At 42.8% G+C, this 21,916-nt stretch overlaps 1 protein-coding gene across 1 annotated transcript in view; it reads left to right on the top strand.

Annotated features, from left to right (window-relative positions):
• Window positions 1-21,703, top strand: part of ANAPC4 (anaphase promoting complex subunit 4) — a 44,331-nt gene extending 22,628 nt beyond the window's left edge. The window contains exons 17-31 of the mRNA XM_081958951.1: window positions 781-832; window positions 1,292-1,347; window positions 1,759-1,805; window positions 4,406-4,462; window positions 5,808-5,864; window positions 8,361-8,454; window positions 11,943-12,040; window positions 13,416-13,477; window positions 14,198-14,236; window positions 14,908-15,009; window positions 15,761-15,838; window positions 16,803-16,973; window positions 19,379-19,502; window positions 20,625-20,793; window positions 21,593-21,703. Coding sequence (XP_081815077.1) covers window positions 781-832; window positions 1,292-1,347; window positions 1,759-1,805; window positions 4,406-4,462; window positions 5,808-5,864; window positions 8,361-8,454; window positions 11,943-12,040; window positions 13,416-13,477; window positions 14,198-14,236; window positions 14,908-15,009; window positions 15,761-15,838; window positions 16,803-16,973; window positions 19,379-19,502; window positions 20,625-20,774 — 1,187 coding nt within the window. The 3' untranslated portion in view covers window positions 20,775-20,793; window positions 21,593-21,703. The remainder of the gene's footprint in view (window positions 1-780; window positions 833-1,291; window positions 1,348-1,758; window positions 1,806-4,405; window positions 4,463-5,807; window positions 5,865-8,360; window positions 8,455-11,942; window positions 12,041-13,415; window positions 13,478-14,197; window positions 14,237-14,907; window positions 15,010-15,760; window positions 15,839-16,802; window positions 16,974-19,378; window positions 19,503-20,624; window positions 20,794-21,592) is intronic.
• The last annotated feature ends 213 nt before the right edge of the window (window positions 21,704-21,916 follow it).

Here is a 21,916-nt window from a genome sequence, read left to right as displayed (position 1 = left end):
AGTCAGGTTCTACATTTAGGCAAGAAAAAATGAAATGCACAGGTACAGTATAGGTGGTACCTGGCTCAATAGTAGTAACTGTGTGAGGGATCTTGGAGTCCTAGTGGACAACCATTTAAATAGGAGCCAGCCGTGGGCAGCAGCTGCCAAAAAAGCCAACACAGTTCTAGGCTGCATCAACAGAGGGATAGAATCAAGATCACCTGAAGGGTTAATACCACTTTATAATGCCTTGGTGAGGCCACACTTGGAATACGGCATTCAGTTTTGGTCGCCACGATGTAGAAAAGATGTGGAGACTCTAGAAAGAGTGCAGAGAAGAGCAACAAAGATGATTAAGGGACCTAAGAGGCTAAAACATATGAAGAACGGTTGCAGGAACTGGGTAGGTCTAGTTTAATATAAAGAAGGACCAGAAGAGACATGATAGCAGTGTTGCGATATGTCAGGGGTTGCCCCAAAGAAGAGGGAGTCAAGCTATTCTCCAAGGCATCTGAGGGCAGAACAAGAAGCAATGGGTGGAAACTAATCAAGGAGCGAAGCAACTTAGAACTAAGGAGAAACTTCCTGATTGTTAGAACAATTAATCAGTGGAACAACTTGTCTCCAGAAGTTGTGAATGCCCCAACACTGGAGGTTTTTAAGAAGATGTTGGAGAAACATTTGTCTGAAGTGGTGGAGGGTTTCCTGCCTAGGCAGGGGGTTGGACTAGAAGATCTCCAAGGTCCCTTCCAACTGTGTTATTCTATTCTGTTTCTGTTCTATTCTATTTATTTGCAGAGGCAATTACTGCAGTCGGTTCCTTCATTCTGAAAGCGAATGAGCTGCTCCAGTAAGTAATTGAAATTATTTGCAAACCCTTCGTTCAGATACAGGTAGTTTTCGGCATCAGAACAGTTTTGTTTTGTGCCCAATCAAAGCTGCAACGGCGCAATGAACTATGTTCACAGTTATGGCTTCTGCAGCCTCCCCCGTGATAAGGTGATCAGAATTCAGACCCTTGGCAATGGGCTCATATTTATGACGGTCACAACCTCCTGGGGTCACGTGGGACTTTCTGATGAGCAGAAGTCAGATGCCCTTAAAAACTGGGTTACTAACTGACCAGCGGCCGTGATTCACTTAACGACTGCAGCAGGGGTGGTCGCAATAAGGGCAACACTCACTGAACAAACGTCTTAAAATGTGTGCTCTGTTGTGGTCGTAACTCGGGGACTAAGAAATGACTGACCCAAACGAAACTCAGTTTCCCTTGAGGAATACCACTTCTCTTTTCTCTCTTTCCCCCCAGAGTTATAGACAGCAGCATGAAAAATTTCAAAGCTTTCTTCCGTTGGCTTTATGTAGGTAAGAAAAATGGTCCTAATTCTAAATATTTCTGTTCCCCCGTCGCCCCCCCCCCCTTAACTTTCTCTCAATCTGGTTGGACTCTTAAAAAGCTGGTTTCAAAGCAAGAGCTGCACAGCTTTCGTAGGCTAACTAAGTTAATCTAAGTTAACGGTGGGTTGTGCCAATGAGAAGGCAGTGATCCGTGATGGTGAACCCATGGCATGGAAACTGGTTATCTGGCAGCTCTCCAAGCGAGATAAGGTTCGTGGGGATAAATATTCCTCGGAAAGACTGTTTGCGAAAGCCTTGCGGACTGCGAATGAAAAGAATTCACAGTCGTGTAAATAAAAGGGGTTTTGCCAGGACCAAAACTTTGCTTCTTGCTTTCTAAGGAAACCTGGGTCACTGTTGCTTTGCTTTATTTTTCAGCCATGCTACGAATGTCCGAGGACCCTGTTCCCCCTGAACTGAACAAGGTAACCATCATATAGTCCGTTACGCTCACAGATGAGAGTCCGCTAATATTTCTTGTCCAATTCAAGACAATCTTTGGTCTATAATTTGTGATCAGTCTGCTGGTGGAGCTGGCAGCAGAGTCGGACAGTGAGGAAGTTGGGGAGGAACATGGGCCACTCCTGGAGTCTGGGGAAGGCTCGGATGAGGGCTCTGCGTCGGAGGCAGAGAGGGGGGCAGGGCCATCTTGAGTTATATGCTCCTTCCAGAGCCTCCAGAGCTGGACATCAGTGAGGCAGAGGAACCGGGGGAGCCTGTTCCCAGTGCGCGCATGCGCAGAGCTGCCAGAAGGCAAGAACAATTAAGACAAAAGGGGCGACTCGGGAGTAAGGCTTGGAGGTGATTGGCCCCTCCCATAAGACATAAAAGAGGAGCAAACGGACGTGAGCCTTTGCAGGAAGCAATTTTGTTTGTTCTGGTCGGTTTAAACTCTGAAGCTCCGTTTTGACCCTGTGCTCCGTTTGGCCTTGCAAAAGTAACTGGCAACTAGGTCTCTGGCAGCGTTTCAAGGGAGATAAAGGTGGGTGCTTATCAGCCTTACCCTGAAAGACTGTGGCAGACTTCTGTCGGACTCTTCACAGACAGTTTTTGAATCATTACGGGCTGTGAATGAACATAATTCAGAGCTGCTCAAATTTTAAAAAAGGGGTTTTGGGACTAAGGGTGTGATTTTTACTGTCTCAGGAAGCCTAGGTTAGAACAATCGGAGAGCTTCGAGGCACATTGTATGTTGAATTTGTCATTGGGAATGTTTTCTCACAGTCCATTTAACGGGGCCCCACAATCTTCCTACACATTTAATGAAATTGTGAAAACATCTGGTAACGTTCCTTTCCTGGGTGACAGGCAGAAGTACAGAATGACAAAGTTGGAAGGGACCTTGGAGGTCTTCTAGTCCAACCCCCTGCTCAGGCAGGAGACCCAAGCCAGGCATTCTGACGTGGTCAGAGATTTATTTCTGAAGACAAGTGCCGAAACAACTGAAGACTGTAGGGGTGAATGACACGTTGCTCGTTTTTATGTGTTGTGGGAAACTTTCCCTCCTCTGAGTTCTTTGCCCTTTCTGTCCAGTACTTAGTCCAGCTATGATTCTCCAAAGCTAATGCGGTCTACCTGTTGGGCTTCTTATTTCTGAGACCTCTGGACGACCTCAAAATCAGGCAGAAGTTAGCAAGTCGTTGAGAAAGTACTGTATTTTTCGGAGTATAAGACGCACTGGAGTATAAGATGCACCTTAGTGCAACACAGCGAAGGTAGTGAAAAGGACAGCAAGGTGCAAGACAAGAAGGAGTGGGGGGCTGAGGCTCCCTCTGGGGACAGAGAGGAAGGAGCAATATCGAAAAGGCTCAGATCACAAAAATAAAAGAAAAATGAAATAACAGTAATTGGTGATATTCTAGAAAGTGACAAAGGAAAATGACTGAACACATGGTTGACAACATAGAATAAGACTCTGTTTTCTGCTTATCTTTTATATTTTGTTTTTAAGATTGTGAAATCTGTGAGATTTGGATGGATTTCTATCACTAGTGTGGGAGCTGTCAAAAAATTTTATATATCCCCTTACCTTTTTCCATAAATGTTTAAAAACCAATACAAATTCTTTTTTTTAAAAAAGATGCACCTTAGTGTTTGGGGAGGAAAATAGGGGAAAAAAATTCTGCCTTCCAGGTATTCATCTGGCTAGCGACTTTAAGTTTGTTGGTTTTGAGCGTGCGCTAAAGCACAGCTGATTGTTGGAGAGAGAAGCAATGAGAAAAACAGGCAAAACACGTAAGATCTTGTCCTATATAATGGCCGTGTGTTTGACGCAGAGCTCATGTGTGGAAAGGGCACGCGCAAGCGAAGTTATGCTGTCCTACATAACTGTCGTATGTTTGACGCAGAGCGCATGTATGGAAGGGGCGCGCAGAAGCGAAGGTATCTTATCGTATATAATTGCCGTGTGTTTAACACAGAGCGCATGTGTGGAAGGAGCGCACGTGAGCGAAGCTATCTTGTCTTATGTAATCAACGTCTGTGATGCAGCGTGAATGTGCGCAAGGCGCAAACACAAACGGGGCGCGCACTCACATTTTAAATTCAACTGGTGAACCGGTTGTTACATTATGCGGGCGCCCACCTCTGCAGCCAATTCAATTCCTGCTGATTGTTTCACTCCCCCTGCTCTTAAATTCTGCTTCTTCCAAACTGCAAAAGCAGTTCCTACATAAACAAAACATTAAAATATTCTTTTAAACGGTCATGCGAACTATTCTTAGAAAACGATCCCGTGTTTTGCTCATCTTGGCCCTCTTAAAAGCCGACTTTGTTCAGTTTGAAAGCAGTCAGGAGGATTTTAGGATTAGTTTAATTGTATTTTCTTAAAGTTTCCTTTTCAAAATATTATTGCATTACTCTTTTGTTGTTGTTGTTTTTTCTGTCCAAGCTGACATTTGAAAATGTCGTTCTGGCAGTTTGATTTAATGTTGTTGGCTTGCAGAGTTGTGTGACAGCCGTTGGTTTCAGTTGTGCTGCGTAAATTTGTGGTGGTAGTGATTTTTTGTGTTTCTTTTTTTCAAAGATGACTCAGAAAGACATTACTTTTGTAGCTGATTTTCTCACAGAGCACTTCAATGAAGTAAGCATTTTGCTTTTATTTTATTATTTTAATTTCATTATTCTATTTTATTTTATTTATTACTGGCCAGGGAGGGTTTTTTTTTCCTTTCAAAAGAACACGTTCAGGTCATCTTGATATAGCTAAACATTTATTGATGTCACTTCCTTAAATGTTTTTTTCTGATTATACAGCAGAATGCTGTATAATCTTAGCAACTTTAAGATGTACTTTAGCAACTTTAAGATGTACGGACTTAAAACTCCTGCAGTTCTTATGCTGGCTGAGGAATTCTGGGAGTCGAAGTTGCCAAGATGGGTAAAATCTGCTGCCTTGTTTCTCTGAAAATAAGACTTCCCCGGATAATAAGACCAATCGGGCCTTTGAGCGCATGCGCTAAAATAAGCCCTCCCCTGAAAATAAGCCCTCCCCGAAAATATTGCAATACAGCAGTAGCCATGAGCTGACCACGCTCGCCGCCTCCTGCAGCTCAAAAATAATAAGACCTCCACAAATTTCGGGGGTCAAAAGAAGATAAGACCCTGTCTTATTTTCGAGGAAACATGGTATATACATAGGATTATTCAAACCCAATACAGTGGCGTGATCAGTGGTGAAATTCAAATTTTCCCCCTACCAGTTCTGTGGGCGTGGCTTTGTGGTAGTGTCATGTGACTGGGTAGGCGTGGCCAACTCTTCTTTTTACTTTTTTTGGCATGTTTTAAGTACCGGGCGAACTGGTAGTTAAAGTAAAAAAAAAAAAAGTTCCCACGATCACGCAGCACAGCTGATCGTCAGAACCTTTTTAAAACTCTTTTTAGTATTTTTTAACTATCCTGAAATGGGAGTTTAAAAAGCTAAAAACGTTTTTAAAAAAGTTTCCACGATCACATGGCACAGCTGATTGTTGCACAGCTGATCATCGGAACTTTAAAACATTTTAAAAAATGCTTTAAAATGTTAAAAAAAATTGTTCCCACGATCACACGGCACAGCTGATTGTTGCACAGCTGATCATCAGAACTTTTTTTTTCTTTTTTTAAGCATTTTTTAACTACTAGTTCTCCCGAACCGGTAGTTAAAAAATGCTTTAAAATTATCACACAGCTGATCGTCGGAACTTTTTAAAAAACTTTTTTTTAGCATTTTTTAAAATTACCGGTTCGAGCGAACCGGCCTGAAGGGGTAGCATTTCACCCCTGGGCATGATATATCTATTTCATTTGTTGATTGATTAAACAAATGTTGGGGACTAAACCGAACTCCCAGCCAAGGAGTTATACTACTGATACCGAATTCTCAGGACTTAAAGGATTGATTCTCAGTTCTCCTTAAGCCATCTGTCTGCCCTCTTCACTCTTTCCAGGCACCGGATCTCTACAGTCGTAAAGGGAAATACTTTAACGTCGAAAGAGTCGGGCAGGTAAGGTGTCAGTCATTGCCTTGAGTGACAGCCTGGGTCATGGGAGTTCCTGAGGAAGGAAAGAGTTGGCCAGCTTGTCCTGAGATAGTTGAGCAATTTGCAGTTTTGGAGCGAAGCTAGATAGACAGATAGAACAACTTTACTGTCAAAGATACAAAGGGATTGTTTAAAGATAGAGAAATGAATGTTGAAACTACTCAACAGTTGTGTGTGGGGGAGACAAAGAGGAACACGATGTTCAAGAAACAGATGAGAAATTAGAAAAGTCAGGGGAAAGGGAAAATAAAAATGAGAAGCGAGAAGTGAAGAACAAAGAGGAGAAAAGATTAATAAGTAGAGGACAATTATATAACCTCTCAATTTATAACGGTAGAGAGAGAGAAAAGAGAACGATAGCTTAAAAAAACAAACCACGAAGTCTTGTGGAGGGGCGTTCAAATAACGCAACCGAAGGAGATAAAAAGCTCTTAGAAAGGCATGCGCTCTCCTTGCGCATGCACACATGACCCCCACGGGTGGGGTGGCTGCTGGAGTTACTGCCGGTTCGGCTTGCACGTGTGCAGTAACCTGTAAATAGTTCTGTTCACACGGCATAAAATTTTAAAATGCCAAAAAACCATGCCGCGGCAACCGGAGAACCGGGGTGAGGGTGGGGGGCGAGCCTGCTGTCCCTACTGGTGCGAACTGGTAGCAACCCACCTCTGGTGGTCCCCCTGGGCAAACCATGGCCCCGCCACGCATGCCCATGTGACCCCGACTTGACGTGTCTCCCGCATGTGCCCCCCTCCCCCCCCGCGCGCAAGCACTACAGAGCCACAAAAACCAACTGGCCGGCGGGAGGCACGGACACCTGCGTGGCGGGGCTGAGCTGGGGCACGTGCCCGCAGGGAAGGCTGTGCGTGCCACCTGTTCCACGCATACCATAGGTTCGGCATCACGGGCCTAGGGATTTGAGGCACAGGTAGTCCTCGACCTACGACCGTTCGTTTAGTGACCATTCGAAGTTAACAAAGGCACTGGAAAAAGAGAGACTTACGACCGTTTTTCACAGTTACGGCCTTTGCAGCATCCCCATGGTGACGTGATCCAAATTCAGACTCTCGACAGCTGATTCATATTTATGACCGTCGCAGCGTCCCCGTGATATCTCCTTTTGCGACCTTCTGACCGGCCAAATCAATGGGGAAAACGGATTCCCTTAACCATCGGGCTACTAACATATCGACTGCGGTGTTTCGCTTAACAGATGCGGCAAGGAAAGCCGTAAAACAGGGCAACCCCCGTTGAACAAGCGCCTCGCTTAGCAACAGGGATTTGGAGCTCCGCTGTCGTAAGTCGAGGACTACTGAGATGGTTGCATTCTGGAGCTGAGTGAAACAAGGGTATTTTTGGGGGGTGAACGCGATGCCACTCGGAGAAAAGTAGCGTCTTCCTCCGCGTGGCAAGGCCGAAGGAGCCGTTCCTGCATAGGGAGGCATAAAATTGTGTCCCTTTTAACGAAAAACCCTTCAGTCACAAGGCTGCACTGATTGTAGCTGCGAGTGAGTTTCACGGAGCAAAGGTTTATAACCATTTCTGATAAATTGTTCCACTCTGCAAAGATAACAAACCGGCTGGAGGAAGGCTGCGATAAACAGATTGAAGACTGGGCCATAAACGACTTTTTCAAAGCCTTTGCAACGAATTGCTAGGCATCGGACAGGTTTTCTGTTTTGCATTAAAAAGAAGAGGGAAACAAACAAAAAATAAAAAATCAGACCTGACATTTGATTTGTATTTCATTTTTTGCAAATCGAGAGAAAAACCTACCGTCCTGGCACACCCAAGATACTTACTAAAATCATTCTCTTTACGAATAGCTGGGAATTGTAACCAGGTATGCCTCTCGGCCAAAATTAGGCTAGGGTGTGTTGTGTTAAAAGCACAATGACTATATATGTATACTTTTTATTCTATTTTTTTTAAAAAAGGAGGAGGAAGATACATGTTAAAATTAAATATGTATATTGAAAAGGTATTGCAAATACCATCAACATAAAATGGAGCTTGCTGAGAAGCTGAAATGCAACAAGTAAATGAGATGAAGAGTGGGAAAAAGAGGAGAGAGAGGGAAGAAGAGAGGGATAGGAGAGATGGCAGAGGGGGGAAGAGGAGGAGAGAAAGGAGGAGGGGAAAGGGGAGAGGAGAAGGAGAGAGGAAGGGGAAGTACGAGAACAGAAGGATGACAGAGGGAAGAAAGGAAGTAGGGAGGGGGAGGAGAGAGGGAGAAGAAAATGATGGATAAGGTACAAATATGGTACCTATGTACAAATATGGTACATATGGAGAGCAGAAGAGCTAATAATGTTTTTTGGGAGCGGATGGTAAGGTGAATTGATGTAAACATTTAATAATACAATACGATGTTGGCTATGTAATAGCATACATCTAATTATATGTTATGAAAATGGACAAATAAAAAAAAAACTTTATATAAAAAAATCATTCTCTCTGCAGTATTTAAAAGACGAAGACGAGGATCTGGTGTCTCCCCCAAACACAGATGGAAACCAGTGGTTTAATTTCCTTCAAAATAGTAACAGCCTTAAAGGTACAGTACGGTTTTAATTTCAAGGTAATCGACAACGCTTAAAACTGGCCAAAGCAAAATAAAGTTGTGCATCCTCCAGCGATGAAGTTAGGTTGCAGGGTGCTGCCACAATTGTTCAATTGTAATTGCACAAATTTAATTTTTTTCCTTTTTTTTAACGCGTCTGGTGTGCCCACGAGCAAAGCGAGAGCGCCCACACAAAATTTTTGCGCGCACTGAACCGGCAGTAATGCCGGGAGCAACACACCCCTTGTGTGAAGACCTCAGGAAGGGTTTGGTTTTCCTGTTTTCTAGGCCCTCCGTAAACCCCCATTCAGTGTCTTGCGTTTTGGAATGAGAGTAAATAGATCTGGATGGTCTCTGTCACATTTCCCCCCCATTTTGTTCAAGCGCTATCGTGCTATCTTGGCAGCTTTCCCAAGGTTAACATTTTGCAATTTTTCATTTATATTTTCTTGCTTTTTTCTGAATGTCTTATAAAACTCACTGCTGCTTTGAGTGCTGCCATCCAGTGCTGAGTAAATCTATCGAAGGATTTGTAATTTCTGGTTGAAATGCTGGAATGTCCTATATAGTATTTGTTGATAGTTGCAAAGTTGTGTCCGACCCATCGTGACCCCATGGAGAACGTTCCTCCAGGCCTTCCTGTCCTCTACCATCCTCTGGAGTCCATTGAAGCTTAGGGTGACTGCTTCGGTGACTCCATCCAGCCACCTCCTCCTCTACCGTCCCCTTCTTCTTCTTTTGCCCTCCATCGTTCCCAGCATGAGGCTCTTCTCCAGGGAGTCCTTCTTCCTTCTCATTAGGTGGCCAAAGTCTTTGAGTTTCCCCTTCAGGATCTGGCCTTCTAAAGAGCCAGGGTTGATCTCCTCTAGGACTGACCGGTTGGATGGCCTTGCAGTCCAAGGGACTCAATGCAGGAGTCTTCTTCTCCAGCACCAGAGTTCAAAGGCCTCCATTCTTTGGCCCTCAGCCTTCATTATGGTCCAACCTTCACAGCCATCCATTGCAACTGGGAAAACCACAGCCTTGACTAGACGCACTTTTGTTGGCAGGATGAGGTCTTTGCTTTTTAGGATGCTGTCTAGATTTGCCATCGCTTTCCTCCCCAGGAGCAAGCCTCTTGATTTCTTGGTTGCAGTCCCCCATCTGCGATGACCTTGGAGCCCAGGAATATAAAATCTGTCACTGCCTCCGTTTCTTCCCCATCTATTTGCCAGGAGTTGAGACGGCAGGATGCCATGATCTTAGTTTTCCTAATGTTGAGTTTCAGTCCAACTTTTGCACTCTCCTCCTTCACCCGCACCAAGAGGCTCTTACATAATATAAGACTTACATAATATAATATAAGACGTTCCAGCGTTTCAACCAGAAATTAGAATCCTTTGATTGTTTCACTGAGCACTGGATGACACTGCTCAAAACTCAGCAATCGGTTTTGTCATGGGTAGTTGCAACTTATTTGAGAAAATAAATTGCATATAATGACACCGTTTTCTTCTGAAATGCCTCACAAGAAGGAAATTAAATTTAATATTCTGTTCGTGGTATAATAAACCCCCCTTTTGCTTGTGGGAGGATTGGATCAACTGCATTTTTTTGTCATCTAAACCCCAGCTTGTTGGACACGCTTTTAATAAGTATATTAAATTCCATAATTGCCTCTGCGTTGTTGTACATTCTGGTAACTGACCAATTATGCAACTGAGATTAATTCTGAAAGTGAAACTGCTCTCTCAACATGCAGTTCCTGTATAATAGAGAAGGCGACAGAAGACCAGAAGAAAATTCAGAGTTCTCGAGTAGGAAAAAGAATAGAATAAAATAGAATAAAAGAATAGAATAATAGAGAATAGAATAGAATAGAATAATGGAGAATAGAATAAAATGTGAAGTTCCCAAGAGATGAACTAATTAATTTACGAGCCCCGAGACGAAATTCAAAGTAAAACCATTCTTTTATTAGGGCTAACATCTTGGCACCGACTTCTGTGTAGCTGAAACTAAATCACACTTAATGGCGTCTGACCTTTACCCCTGTAACCCCTCCCCTCTGGCTGAGGTCATCAATCACATTCTCCACCAGGACGTTATGGCAGGGTTCTGGACATGCACATTCACATCCCAGCACAGAAATATGAGACTTTTACTCTGGTCAAAAGTATGCATGGAACTTCCCTCCCCTTCTCAAGGTGATAGTAGTCATGGAAACGCCTTAGGCATTGACATAGAATAGAATAATATAATAATAATAATATAATATAATATTATAATATAATATAATATAATAAATATAATATAATATAATATAATATAATATAATATAATATAATATAATATAATATAATATAATATAATATAATATAATAATATAATATAATAATATAATATAATATAATATAATATAATATAATAATATAACATAACATAACATAACATAACATAGAATAGAATAATGGACAATAGAGTAGAATAGAATAGAATAGAATGATGGAGAATAGAATAATGGAGAATAGAGTAGAGTAGAATAGAATAGAATAGAATGATGGAGAATAGAATAGTGGAGAATAGAATAGAATAGAATAATATAGAATAGAATAATGGAGAATAGAATAATGGAGAATAGAATAGAATAATAACTTTATTGTCACTTTGAATGTACACTAATCGACCTACATTAAAACGATATTTCACTGCATAGCTAGTAAATACAATCTAGTATCTACCAGATATACAAATGCAATCAAGTAAATAAATTGGACATATATATATAGGGATAGAACAAAACTCCGCATTGGCGACAGGAACAGCATCCGGCCATTAAACACTCTGCTAGCTCCATTTGGTTGCCCAGGGATTATGGGGATCATTAAAAGAGGATGATGATGCTACATAGAGACAGAATTAAGTATGGCTAATTATTTGACGGACTAATTGAATACAGAATAACAGAGATGGAAGGGACCTTGGAGGTCTTCTAGCCCAACCTGCCTGTCAAGCAGGAAACCTTATCCCATTCCGGACGAATGGTTGTCTAATTTTTTTTCTTAAAAACCTCCAATGACGGAGTACCCACAACATCTGGAGGGAAGCTGTCCCAGTGGTTAATTATTCTCAACGTTAAGAAATTCCTCCTTAGTTCTAAGTTGCTTCTCTCCAAGGTGCCTTGGAGAATAATTTGACTCCCTCTTCTTTGGGGCAACCCCTGAGATATTGGAAGACTGCTATCCTGTCTCCCCTAGTCCTTCTTTCTCTTAAACTAGACACACCCAGTTCCTGCAACCGTTCTTCATATGTTTTAGCCTCCAGTCTTCTAATCCTCTTTGTTGCTCTTCTCTGCACTCTTTCTAGAGTCTCAAGATAGAGTGGAACTGACTATCTTAAAACAAACTTGGTTTGGCTGGCGTGCTGTGTTTTATTAAAAATGCAATCTTTTCTTGTGGGTCTTGTTAATTTGACTTTTATTTTCTTTCTCTAATTTCGCATAGAAAGCCCATTGCTGTTTCCATACTACCCTCAAAAATCACTGCATTTTGTAAAGAGGAGAATGGAGACAATCATTGATCAGTGTCTCCAGAAACCAGCTGTGAGTATCCAGAAGTATATCACATTTGGGGGTAGCAAGCCATCACATGGATCTCCGCTGCGTTTAAATATAGAGAATTTTACTCTGGTCCAAAACCAAGGACATTTTAAAAAAAGTTTCTCACACACAAGGACTTATAACATCTATCCTATTGTAAGGCTTATTGTGCCATATTGTGGTGATTTTATCATGGTTTTGCTTTCACTAAATATTTTATCTCTTGTATTATATTGTCCATATTCCCTCTCTTCCGCCTCTCTCTCCATCCATCCATCTCTCTGTATCATCTCTCTCTCTCCTTCTCTCTCTCTTATCTATCTATATATCTCCTCTCTCTCATCTCTCATTCTGTCTCTCTCTCTCTCTCTCCTCTCTCTCATCTCTCATCTGTCTACCTACCTACCTACCTACCTACCTACCTACCTACCTACCTACCTAATCATCTATCAATCTATCTATCTATCCATCCATCCATCCACCAATCTAGCATCTATTTCTTTCTCTCTTTCTTTATCACATCATTCTATCTATCTATCTATCTATCTATCTATCTATCTATCTATCTATCTATCTATCATCTATCTATCATCTGCCTGCCTGCCTGCCTCTCTCCCTCCCTCCCTCTCTCTCTCTCTCCCTCCCTCCCTACCTACCTACCTACCTACCTATCATCCATCTATCTATCTATCTATCTATCTATCTATCTATCTATCTATCTATCTATCTATCTATCTATCTATCTATCATCTATCTATCATCTGCCTGCCTGCCTGCCTCTCTCCCTCCCTCCCTCTCTCTCTCCCTCCCTCCCTCCCTACCTACCTACCTACCTACCTACCTATCATCCATCTATCTATCTATCTATCTATCTATCTATCTATCTATCTATCTATCTATCATCTATCTATCTATCTATCTATCTATCTATCTATCTATCTATCTATCTATCTATCTATCTATCATCTATCATTTTTATATATCTGTGTACCTACCTATCTACCCACCCTCTTTCTGGATGCTTTACTTAAACTCATGGTTTTTATTAGTGTTCAATATCAGCCTGACCTCCGTAGATGCCACACAGTAAATGAATAATAAACCGACACAGGAGGAAAGCAGAATTCATAAAAGAAGTTGTGAAATTTAAAATAGAGCCGCAGAATTGGATTTAAAACTATGGGCCACCTGCTATCTATTTGGTTATTTTTAAGCACAGGCCTAGAAATATCTCTCTAAGAAATAACCCGTTTTGCATCATTTATTCCCAAAGAGCTCATACTCCGATTGTGATGCCAGAGTTACTGTGGGTGTTGCTGGGGGTAATTCTTTTTATTACATACTTGGTAGATTTTTTTTAAATTGTTCTTTTCTCCAGGATGTGATTGGAAAAACAGTCCACCAGGCGTTTTGTATGCCTTTATACAGGGCCTCCAAAAGGTAGGTGATTTTACTTTATATTTTGTTTAGTTTAATTCTCTTACTGCTACTTACAGATAGTTTTTGACTTCCAACCGTTAATCACTAACCGTTTGTTTATTAAGTAAAGTTACGATAGCACTGAAAAAAGTCACTTATGACAATGTTTCACACTGAGCCAATTCCTGAGCCAACAAGGGTGGGGAACGATGGCCCTTTGTTGACTTCTGGACTTCAACTCCCAGAATTCCTGAGCCAACAAGGGTGGGAACAATAGCCCTTTGTTGACTTCTGGACTTCAACTCCCAGAATTCCTGAGCCAACAAGAGTGGAGAAAGATGGCCCTTTGTTGACTTCTGGACTTCAACTCCCAGAATTCCTGAGCCAACAAGGGTGTGGAACGGTGGCCCTTTGTTGACTTCTGGACTTCAACTCCCAGAATTCCTGAGCCAACAAGGGTGGGGAACGGTGGCCCTTTGTTGACTTCTGGACTTCAACTCCCAGAATTCCTGAGCCAACAAGGGTGGGGAACAATGGCCCTTTGTTGACTTCTGGACTTCAACTCCCAGAATTCCTGAGCCAACAAGGGTGGGGAACGATGGCCCTTTGTTGACTTCTGGACTTCAACTCCCAGAATTCCTTGCCTGACTATATAAAAACCCACACAATATTTACTTTTAGTACATACCGTATGCCTATTAAAACTCCAGATTCTTTTCTAATTCTTTCTTTTTTTGTCAGTGAGGATTCGACGTCTCAGCTGCTTAAGCTGCCCTTTTTGTGAGTACACTCTTGCTTTATTACAGTCGGTTCATGTATCATATCCTAGACCTGTGACAGTGAAACTATGGGACACGGAACTCTCTCTGCAGACACGCTAACCGTCACCTCAGATTCACCGCCCATGCGCACGAGCCTCCCGCTGGCCGGCTGATTTTTCAGGATTCTGCCGCACATGGGGGGGGGCATGTGGAAGATGTGCGCACATGGATGGAGGAGGGGGGAGTCATATGTGCAGGGACGGGGTGAGCGCAAGGGGTGCAGCGTGCCCCCCCCATGTGGTGGGGCGTCATGCATGCATGGGGGGAAGTGTGAGGGGGTTGCACGCACATGTGCTGGGGGGTGGAGCATGTGGGCTGTCGCATTGCATTATGGCTGTGGGCACGCAATGAAAAAAAAGTTAGCCTTACTGTCCTAGACTGCATTGTTTCTCCATGCCATATAATACATGTGGGCATATGCATAATTTTGTATTTAGTTAGTTAGTCATGTTTATGTAATGTAAATTGAAGGTTGGAGACCGTTTGAGAGCCGTATGCAATGAAATTTCATTTTAATGTACGGCCGATTAGCGTACCTCCAAAGTAAAAACTGAAGTTATTCCAAGTGCTGAGTCGAAGTCAACAGTCTTTCGTTGCTAACAAAGGATCAAAATTGTTTGTTTTTTGCAGGTGGCACGACAAATCGTACAGTTTGCATTATGTTTTATTCACGATGTTCGAGAACTCGGTTTCCAAACTCTACATCCTGCGAAGGCATACAGACACTTCAAGGTGCCATAGCACTGAGCATGTCTACTTCTTTTTTCCCCCCCAAAGACAATCCTGCCAAAAACATCTTTAGACACCTTCTAATGTGCTGCTCTGACCCAAGCAAGAAACAGGCTCCTTGTCACGAAAAACTCCTCTTTATTTCCCTCTTGTGAATTAGTGGCATTCACCCACCGAAAGTCCAAGCAAGAGTCCTGCAAGGAGTTAACTGCAGGAACAGAACTTATCAGTTCCTTGCAATAATTGCAAAGCCAAGAACTCCCAGCCGAAAGGCTGCAAATTAAATTCTGGCAAGGCAGTCTTTGTGACACGAAACACCATGAACAGAATCTTCAGAAATACGAACTGTTGTCTCCTACGACCACCACTCCCCTTTCCTTCTATTCCTTCTATCCAGCCATGGAGGGGTCATTCAGCATCCACATTTGCTTTGCTTCCCAAGTTGACTCCTTGTCCTCCGTTGTCCTCCTCTCCTAACTGCTCTGCACATATGCGCATCTGGAACAGGCTCCAGCTGTTCTTCCTCCTCACTCAAAGCAGCCTCCAAAGGCATCTGCTTCTCAGGTGGCTGGGAAATGTCGGACGGCCATGGTCCTATCTCTGCGTCCGACACTGAGCATCCCTCAGAGCCTTTCCCACACTCCAACACTGGCCCAAGTTCCTCCCCAACCTCCTCATTGTCCGAGTCTACCACCAGCTCCATTGGCAGCTGGCGGGCTACAACATATACGTTTCTGTTTTTTCTGATACTTAGGTCCACTAATAACGGATTGCTCGCTGTGGAGTTTGGAAATTTTCTGAACAAAAGCGTTAACGAAAGTAATGAAAGCAGGTCAGTCTGAAAAACCTTCCAAAACCCAATGAAGGAATGCGATGATTCGTAGAATTATAAAAATGTTCAATTGGGGTATGTTGGTGAAGTTTCAGCCGTTAAAAAAGGACTAACACAGCTCTGCATGGAAGAACTTAAAAATCTGGCCGAAAGTTTTTCTTTTAAAAAGTGTGTTAACACATAGAAATGATCAGGTGGAGAAAAAATAGGAACCAGTTGCCAGTTGGCTGAATTTTGATCATGTGACTATGAAGAGTGTGTAAAAATGGTTATGAGCCCCCCTTTTTCAAACTTTGAATGTGTCAGAATATTCATGGACCGGCAGAGACATGGTAACAAGGTCAGCCAATGAGGCTTATTTGGAAACAGAGATGTAAGTAAGAAGTTGCTTATCGAAATGAATCCTGCTGAATCAGATACCTGTGTGTGCTTTCTGGATTTGAGTTTTGCAACAAACTCTTGACAGAACAGTCACTAAACGAATGTGGAGGACTGCTTGTACTGCAGAACTTCCTAATAAATACCGGTAGTCCTCGACTTACAACAGTTCGCTTAGTGGCCGTTCAAAATTATGACGTCCCTGAAAAAAGTGACATGAGCCCCGACTCATATTTATGACAGTTGCAGTGTCCAGGGGTCCTGCGATCCCCTTCTGACAAGCCAGGTCAGTGGGGAAGCCAGATTCACTTAATGATGGGGGTACACATTTAATAACTTCAGGGATTTGCTTAACAAACATGGCGAGGAAAGTTGTAAAACCCTAACCTTAGCAAATCAGCCTGTAAAATGGGGCAAATCTCACTTAACAAATGTCTCACTTAACAATGTACATTTTGGGCTCAATTGTGGTCGTAGGTTGAGAAACACCTGTATTTTGAATAGTGTCGTAACTGCGAAACCTTGCGATACTCCCCCCCATCTGTATTTCTGTGGATGAAACTTGATTTTCTTTCTTGGTCTCCAGCTCCTACAGCTGTCTGGATGCTCATTTTTATGATGACGAAACGATAACAGTCATCCTGGTGGAAAATTCAGACCAAGAGGGGAAGGAGCGGATCTTGGCTCAGTTACCTTTGTCATCCATCTGCACGGAGGAGAACCAGGAAGTGGAGTTTAACTGGAATTCTGGTCAAAGGTGAACATTGATGCAATCTCGTCTTATCAGATTGAATTGTCCGTTTATTTATTTGAAGAATCTCTATCCCTCTTCGACCAGTAAGGGATTGGGAAAAAAAAATACATATATGTATAACGTGAGTGATGTAATGAAAATAAGAATCAACAAACAAAGAAATATATATATATATATATATATATATATATATATATATATATATATATATATATATATATATATATATATATATATATATATATATATATATATATATATATATATATATATATATATATATATAAATGTTTTTCCACTGGCATTTGCCCCCAGCAAGATTGGCGAAAATGTTCCCAAGCAGAACAGCCGAATGCTGGAAATGTAAAATGAGGCTAGGAACATACTCCCACATGTGGTGGCCATGCCCAAATGCAAAGAAATATTGGACAAGGATAAGAAAATGGCTGGAGGAAATTAAACAACAAATAGACCCAAAACTGGAACTATTCCTATTAGGTATATTAAACGGAAACTATAGTAAAAAAAAAAAAATCAATATATCATATTACACATAATAACTGCAGCTAGAACTGTTTACACGCAAAACTGGAAAATCAACAGTACTCCCTCCAACGAAATGGTGATTTTAAAAAAAGTGTGCGGAGATGGATAGGCTAACAATGGAAATAAAAGAAAGAGGACAAAATGGAATATTATCTGATTTGGGACACATGGTATAACTGGTTAGAGAATAGAAGCAAAAGAATAAGAATGTAGAAATAAGGAAAGATGTAAATTAACAAGTGACCAAAAAGGGGAATATATATAGTTATGTAACCAAAATAGTGTCTCATTGTATAGAATAGATTTGAACACAAAAGGAAAGGAAGAACAAGGAAGACAATTGGTATGTACTTAGGAGATTTACTGATACCAGACTCTGTAAAGATCGAAACTGATATAAAATGAAGAAAACTGTTTAGTAAAAGCTATTTATAAAAGAAGAAAGAAAAAGAAAACAAGAATCAACAATAAAAACAAGGCTCAGGATTGGATATATTTATTTATTCCACCTTATTGCGAGGTGCAGAGGAACAGGAGATATTCTCAGGCAGTCTTTCTTCTGACTTCAATCGTCTTGTTCTCTCCTGTGGAACAACCTGCCACTTTTCCCCCCAAAATCAAGAGGCAACTGGACTTCATTGTTTTTCTTTGAAGACATTTTGCTTCTCACCCAAGAAGCTTCTTCGACTCTGACTGGATGGTGGGGAATGGAAGGATTGAGACTCCTTGCAGACAGCTGGTCATTTGCATCCTTTTAGAGACTCATAGGGCCGCGTTGGCCCAGTGGTTAAGATGCTGAGTTTGTCAATCAAAAAGTCGGCAGTTCGGTGGTTCGAATCCCTAGCACCGCCTAACGGAGTGAGCCCCCATTACTCGTTCCAGCTTCTGCCAACCTAGCAGTTTGAAAGCACGTAAAAAATGCAAGTAGAAAAATAGAGACCACCTTTGGTGGGAAGATAACATGGTTCCGTGCGCCTTCAGCATTGAGTCATGCCGGCCACATGACCACGGAGACGTCTTCGGAGAGCGTTGGCTCTTCGGCTTTGAAACGGAGATGAGCACCGCCTCCTAGAGTCGGGAACAACTGGCACAGATGTGCAAGGAGGGGAACCTCTACCTTAAGTACTGAAAGTTCAGTTCTGAGGCAGTTGGCTTTAAAATTCAATTTACCTTTAGAGAGCCATTGAGGCTTCTTGGAAGTTTGATTGTGTCCTCAGGGTCACCTGAGTGGTGCAAATGGGTGTGAAGGCTTCTTGGAACTGCTGAAAGGACTTGTGTTGTGGACTCCACACCCATTTGCACCACTCAGGTGACCCTGAGGACACAGACAAACCTCCAAGAAGCCTCAATGGCTCTCTAAAAAGGATGCAAAGGACCAGCTGTCTGCAAGGAGTATCAATCCTTCCATTCCCCACCATCCAGTCGGAGCTGAAGAAGCTTCTTGGATGAGAAGTGAAATGTCTTCAAAGAAAAAACCAGAAAGTCCGGTGGCCTCTTGATTTTGGGAAAACCACGGCCTGGATGACTGAGAATCTCCATAGACATTTAGTCACCCGGTCATTAAGTGATTCTGGCTTCCTCATTAACTTCGTTTGTCACACACGGGGACTCCTGGAGGCTGCAACCGGCATAAGTACATGCCAGTTGCCATACTTCTGAATGTTGATCGCATGATCACGGGGAGGCTGCAAAGATTATAAGTGTGAAAAACTAACACACTTTTTCCAGCGACGTTGTAACTTTCAACGGTCACTAGACAAAGTGTTGCAAGTTGAGGGCTATTTGTATAGATGTGGGGACACCTTGGGCAATGGGGGACAACCGCACACGTTCCTCTTACTTGGTTTTCTTCTGGATGTTAGGTTAGACATGCAGCGGGACGGCATTCCCACTTGCACCGTGACCGCAGAGACTCAGTGGAGGGTGCTGGAGAACATGAAGGCTAACTACGTCACCGTTAACGGCATCCGGAAAGTGTCTTGTGTTGTGAGTGTCATTGTTTGTTCAAGGATACTGTTGTGGCCTGCCAGCGGAGCGGGTGGCAGACTCAGGAGGTTGGGGAGGAACCTGGGCCAGTCCTGGAGTCTGGGGAAGGCTCTGATGGGGGCTCTGTGTCGGAGGCAGAGAGGGGGCCAGAGCCGTATGCCAGTTATCAGCTGCCTTCAGAGTCGGACATCAGTGAGGCAGAAAAACAGCTGGAGCCTGTTCCCAGTGTGCGCATGCGCAGAGTTGCCAGACAAAGGGAAGAGCTAAAGAACAGGGGTCGACTTGGGAGTAAGGCCACAGGTGGAGGATGAACGGCCCCTCCCAGAGGAAATAAAAGAGGAGCGAAACCTTCATAAAAATCGTAACGTTTCTAAACAACAAGAGGTTGGAAAAGTTATTTGAGGAGACACCGGTAGTTATGAACTCCTAGAATTGATAACAATTCAGGAGACTGGTTTGTAAATAATCGCTCTTTAAGCTTCCCCGTTATCCACGAAGAGACTTGGAATTAGCTTCTTCCCAGAAAGGAGTTTTTAAAAAGAGTATAAAGAAATCTCTGTGGTTTTTGAATGATATAAAGAATCTAGTGGACAAATTCTTGTAATTCCATCTCTCATTCACCTCAGCTTATCTTGTTATCTTCCTTGAGGGAAAAAAACAAAATTGCTTTTAGTTTTAGGGTGACGGCACCCAAGCTGGTGACATAATATCTCTGTCCTAAGTACTGAAAGGGACACAGTGCCTAAGACGCTGAGTGTGTCGATCAGAGAGTTCGGCAGTTCGAATCCCTAGTGCCACGTAACGAAGTGAGCTCCCGTTACTTGTCCCAATCTAGCAGTTCGAAAGCATGTAAAAAATGCAAGTAGACAAATAGGAACCACCTTTGGTAGGAAGGGAACAGCGTTCCGTGCGCCTTTGGTGTTTAGTCGTGCCAGCCACACGACCACGGAGCCGTCTTCAGACAGAGCTGGCTCTTTGGCTTTGAAACGGAGATGAGCACCGCCCCCTAGAGTCAGGAACGGCTAGCACGTATGTACAGGGGGAATCTTTACCTTAAGTCCTGAAAGTTCAGTTCTGAGGCAGTTGGCTTTAACTTTCAACCGTCCTTCATGTTTTTCCTAGCTAAGTTCTAACCTGCGGCACATCCGCGTGTTTGAAATGGATGAAGACGATGGAGAAGCTGAGGAGGAAGAGGAGGAGGAAACCCCTCTGTCTGTCAGCCTACCCCAAGAAGAACTCAACCAGTCAACAGACTCGGCCAAAGGAGAATAGTCTTGGCTCACCTGAGCTGGTAGGTGAAGTCCCTCCAAGAACTTCTAAGGTGGAGAGATACGTTCATTTCAGGGTCTTGGACCTTGAATCGAGCGAAGAACCGAGAATGTGGTCCTGCTGTTGGAAGATGAAAGATATGATATTTATTTTCCCCTATATCTGGTTTTTAAAACTCATATTCTACCAATCTCTGTTTCTTGGGTTATGACTGAATAATACCAGTGTTTCCCTGGAAATAAGTCAGGGTCTTATTTTCTTTTGACCCCCGAAATAAGCGCTTGGCCTTATTTTCGGGGAGGTCTTGTTATTTTTGAGGTGCAGGAGGTGGAAAGTGTGGTCACCTCATGGCTGCTGCTGTGTTGCAATATTTTCAGGGAGGGTTTATTTTCGGGGGGGCTTATTTTAGTGCATACGCGCCAAAGCCCGATTGGGCTTATTATCCAGGGAGGTCTTATTTTCAGGGAAACGGGGTACAAGTGGAAACAAACGAGTCTTCAGACAGACATACAGAATAACAAGAATTGGAAGGGGCCTTGCAGGTCATCTAGTCCAACCCCCTGCTTCAGATACTCCTGCCAACATGGTTGCCCCTCTTGCTTTTGTAAATCAGGGGTCTTCAACCTTGGCACCTTTAAGCCTGGAGGACTTCAACTCCCAGAATTCCCCAGCCAGTTTTGGAAGGAGGGAGGAGGAAGGGAGGGAGGGAGGGAGGGAGGAAAAGAAAGGAAGGGGTGGGAGGGTGGAAACCCCTGTTCCAAATTTCCTTTAGATGTCACAATTTTGTCATCACGGGATGCATTTACGTCTCTTTTTTCCAGTTTGCCGGCGTAACACGGAGGACGGCTGGGGAAGTAACCTCTTAACCGTGGCCAGCATCATCTTCAAAACACAGTATAAAGGAAAATAAAATAGAGCTCTTTATTTTGTAATTGTGCTTTTCAGTTGCGCTTTTTTTTCATTTCACAACCCCCGTCTCAATCGACACTTCCATCGCCGAATTATTTCTTGGGTGCTTTAATCCAAAACAAATGTTCTTTTACAACTTTAGTGTTTGCCTGCTGCTAAATCAAGTAATCTCAAAGAATGTCATTTTAGATAACTTCGGAGAAGCCTCATCATTCGGTTTCTGGTAATTTCCAGCA

The sequence above is a fragment of the Natrix helvetica genome (genome assembly GCF_964273705.1).
Source record: "Natrix helvetica genome assembly, chromosome: 7".
In the NCBI taxonomy this organism is placed as follows: domain Eukaryota; kingdom Metazoa; phylum Chordata; class Lepidosauria; order Squamata; family Natricidae; genus Natrix; species Natrix helvetica.
Note: the sequence above shows the minus strand (reverse complement) of the source record. Positions and strands in the feature narration are given on the sequence as shown.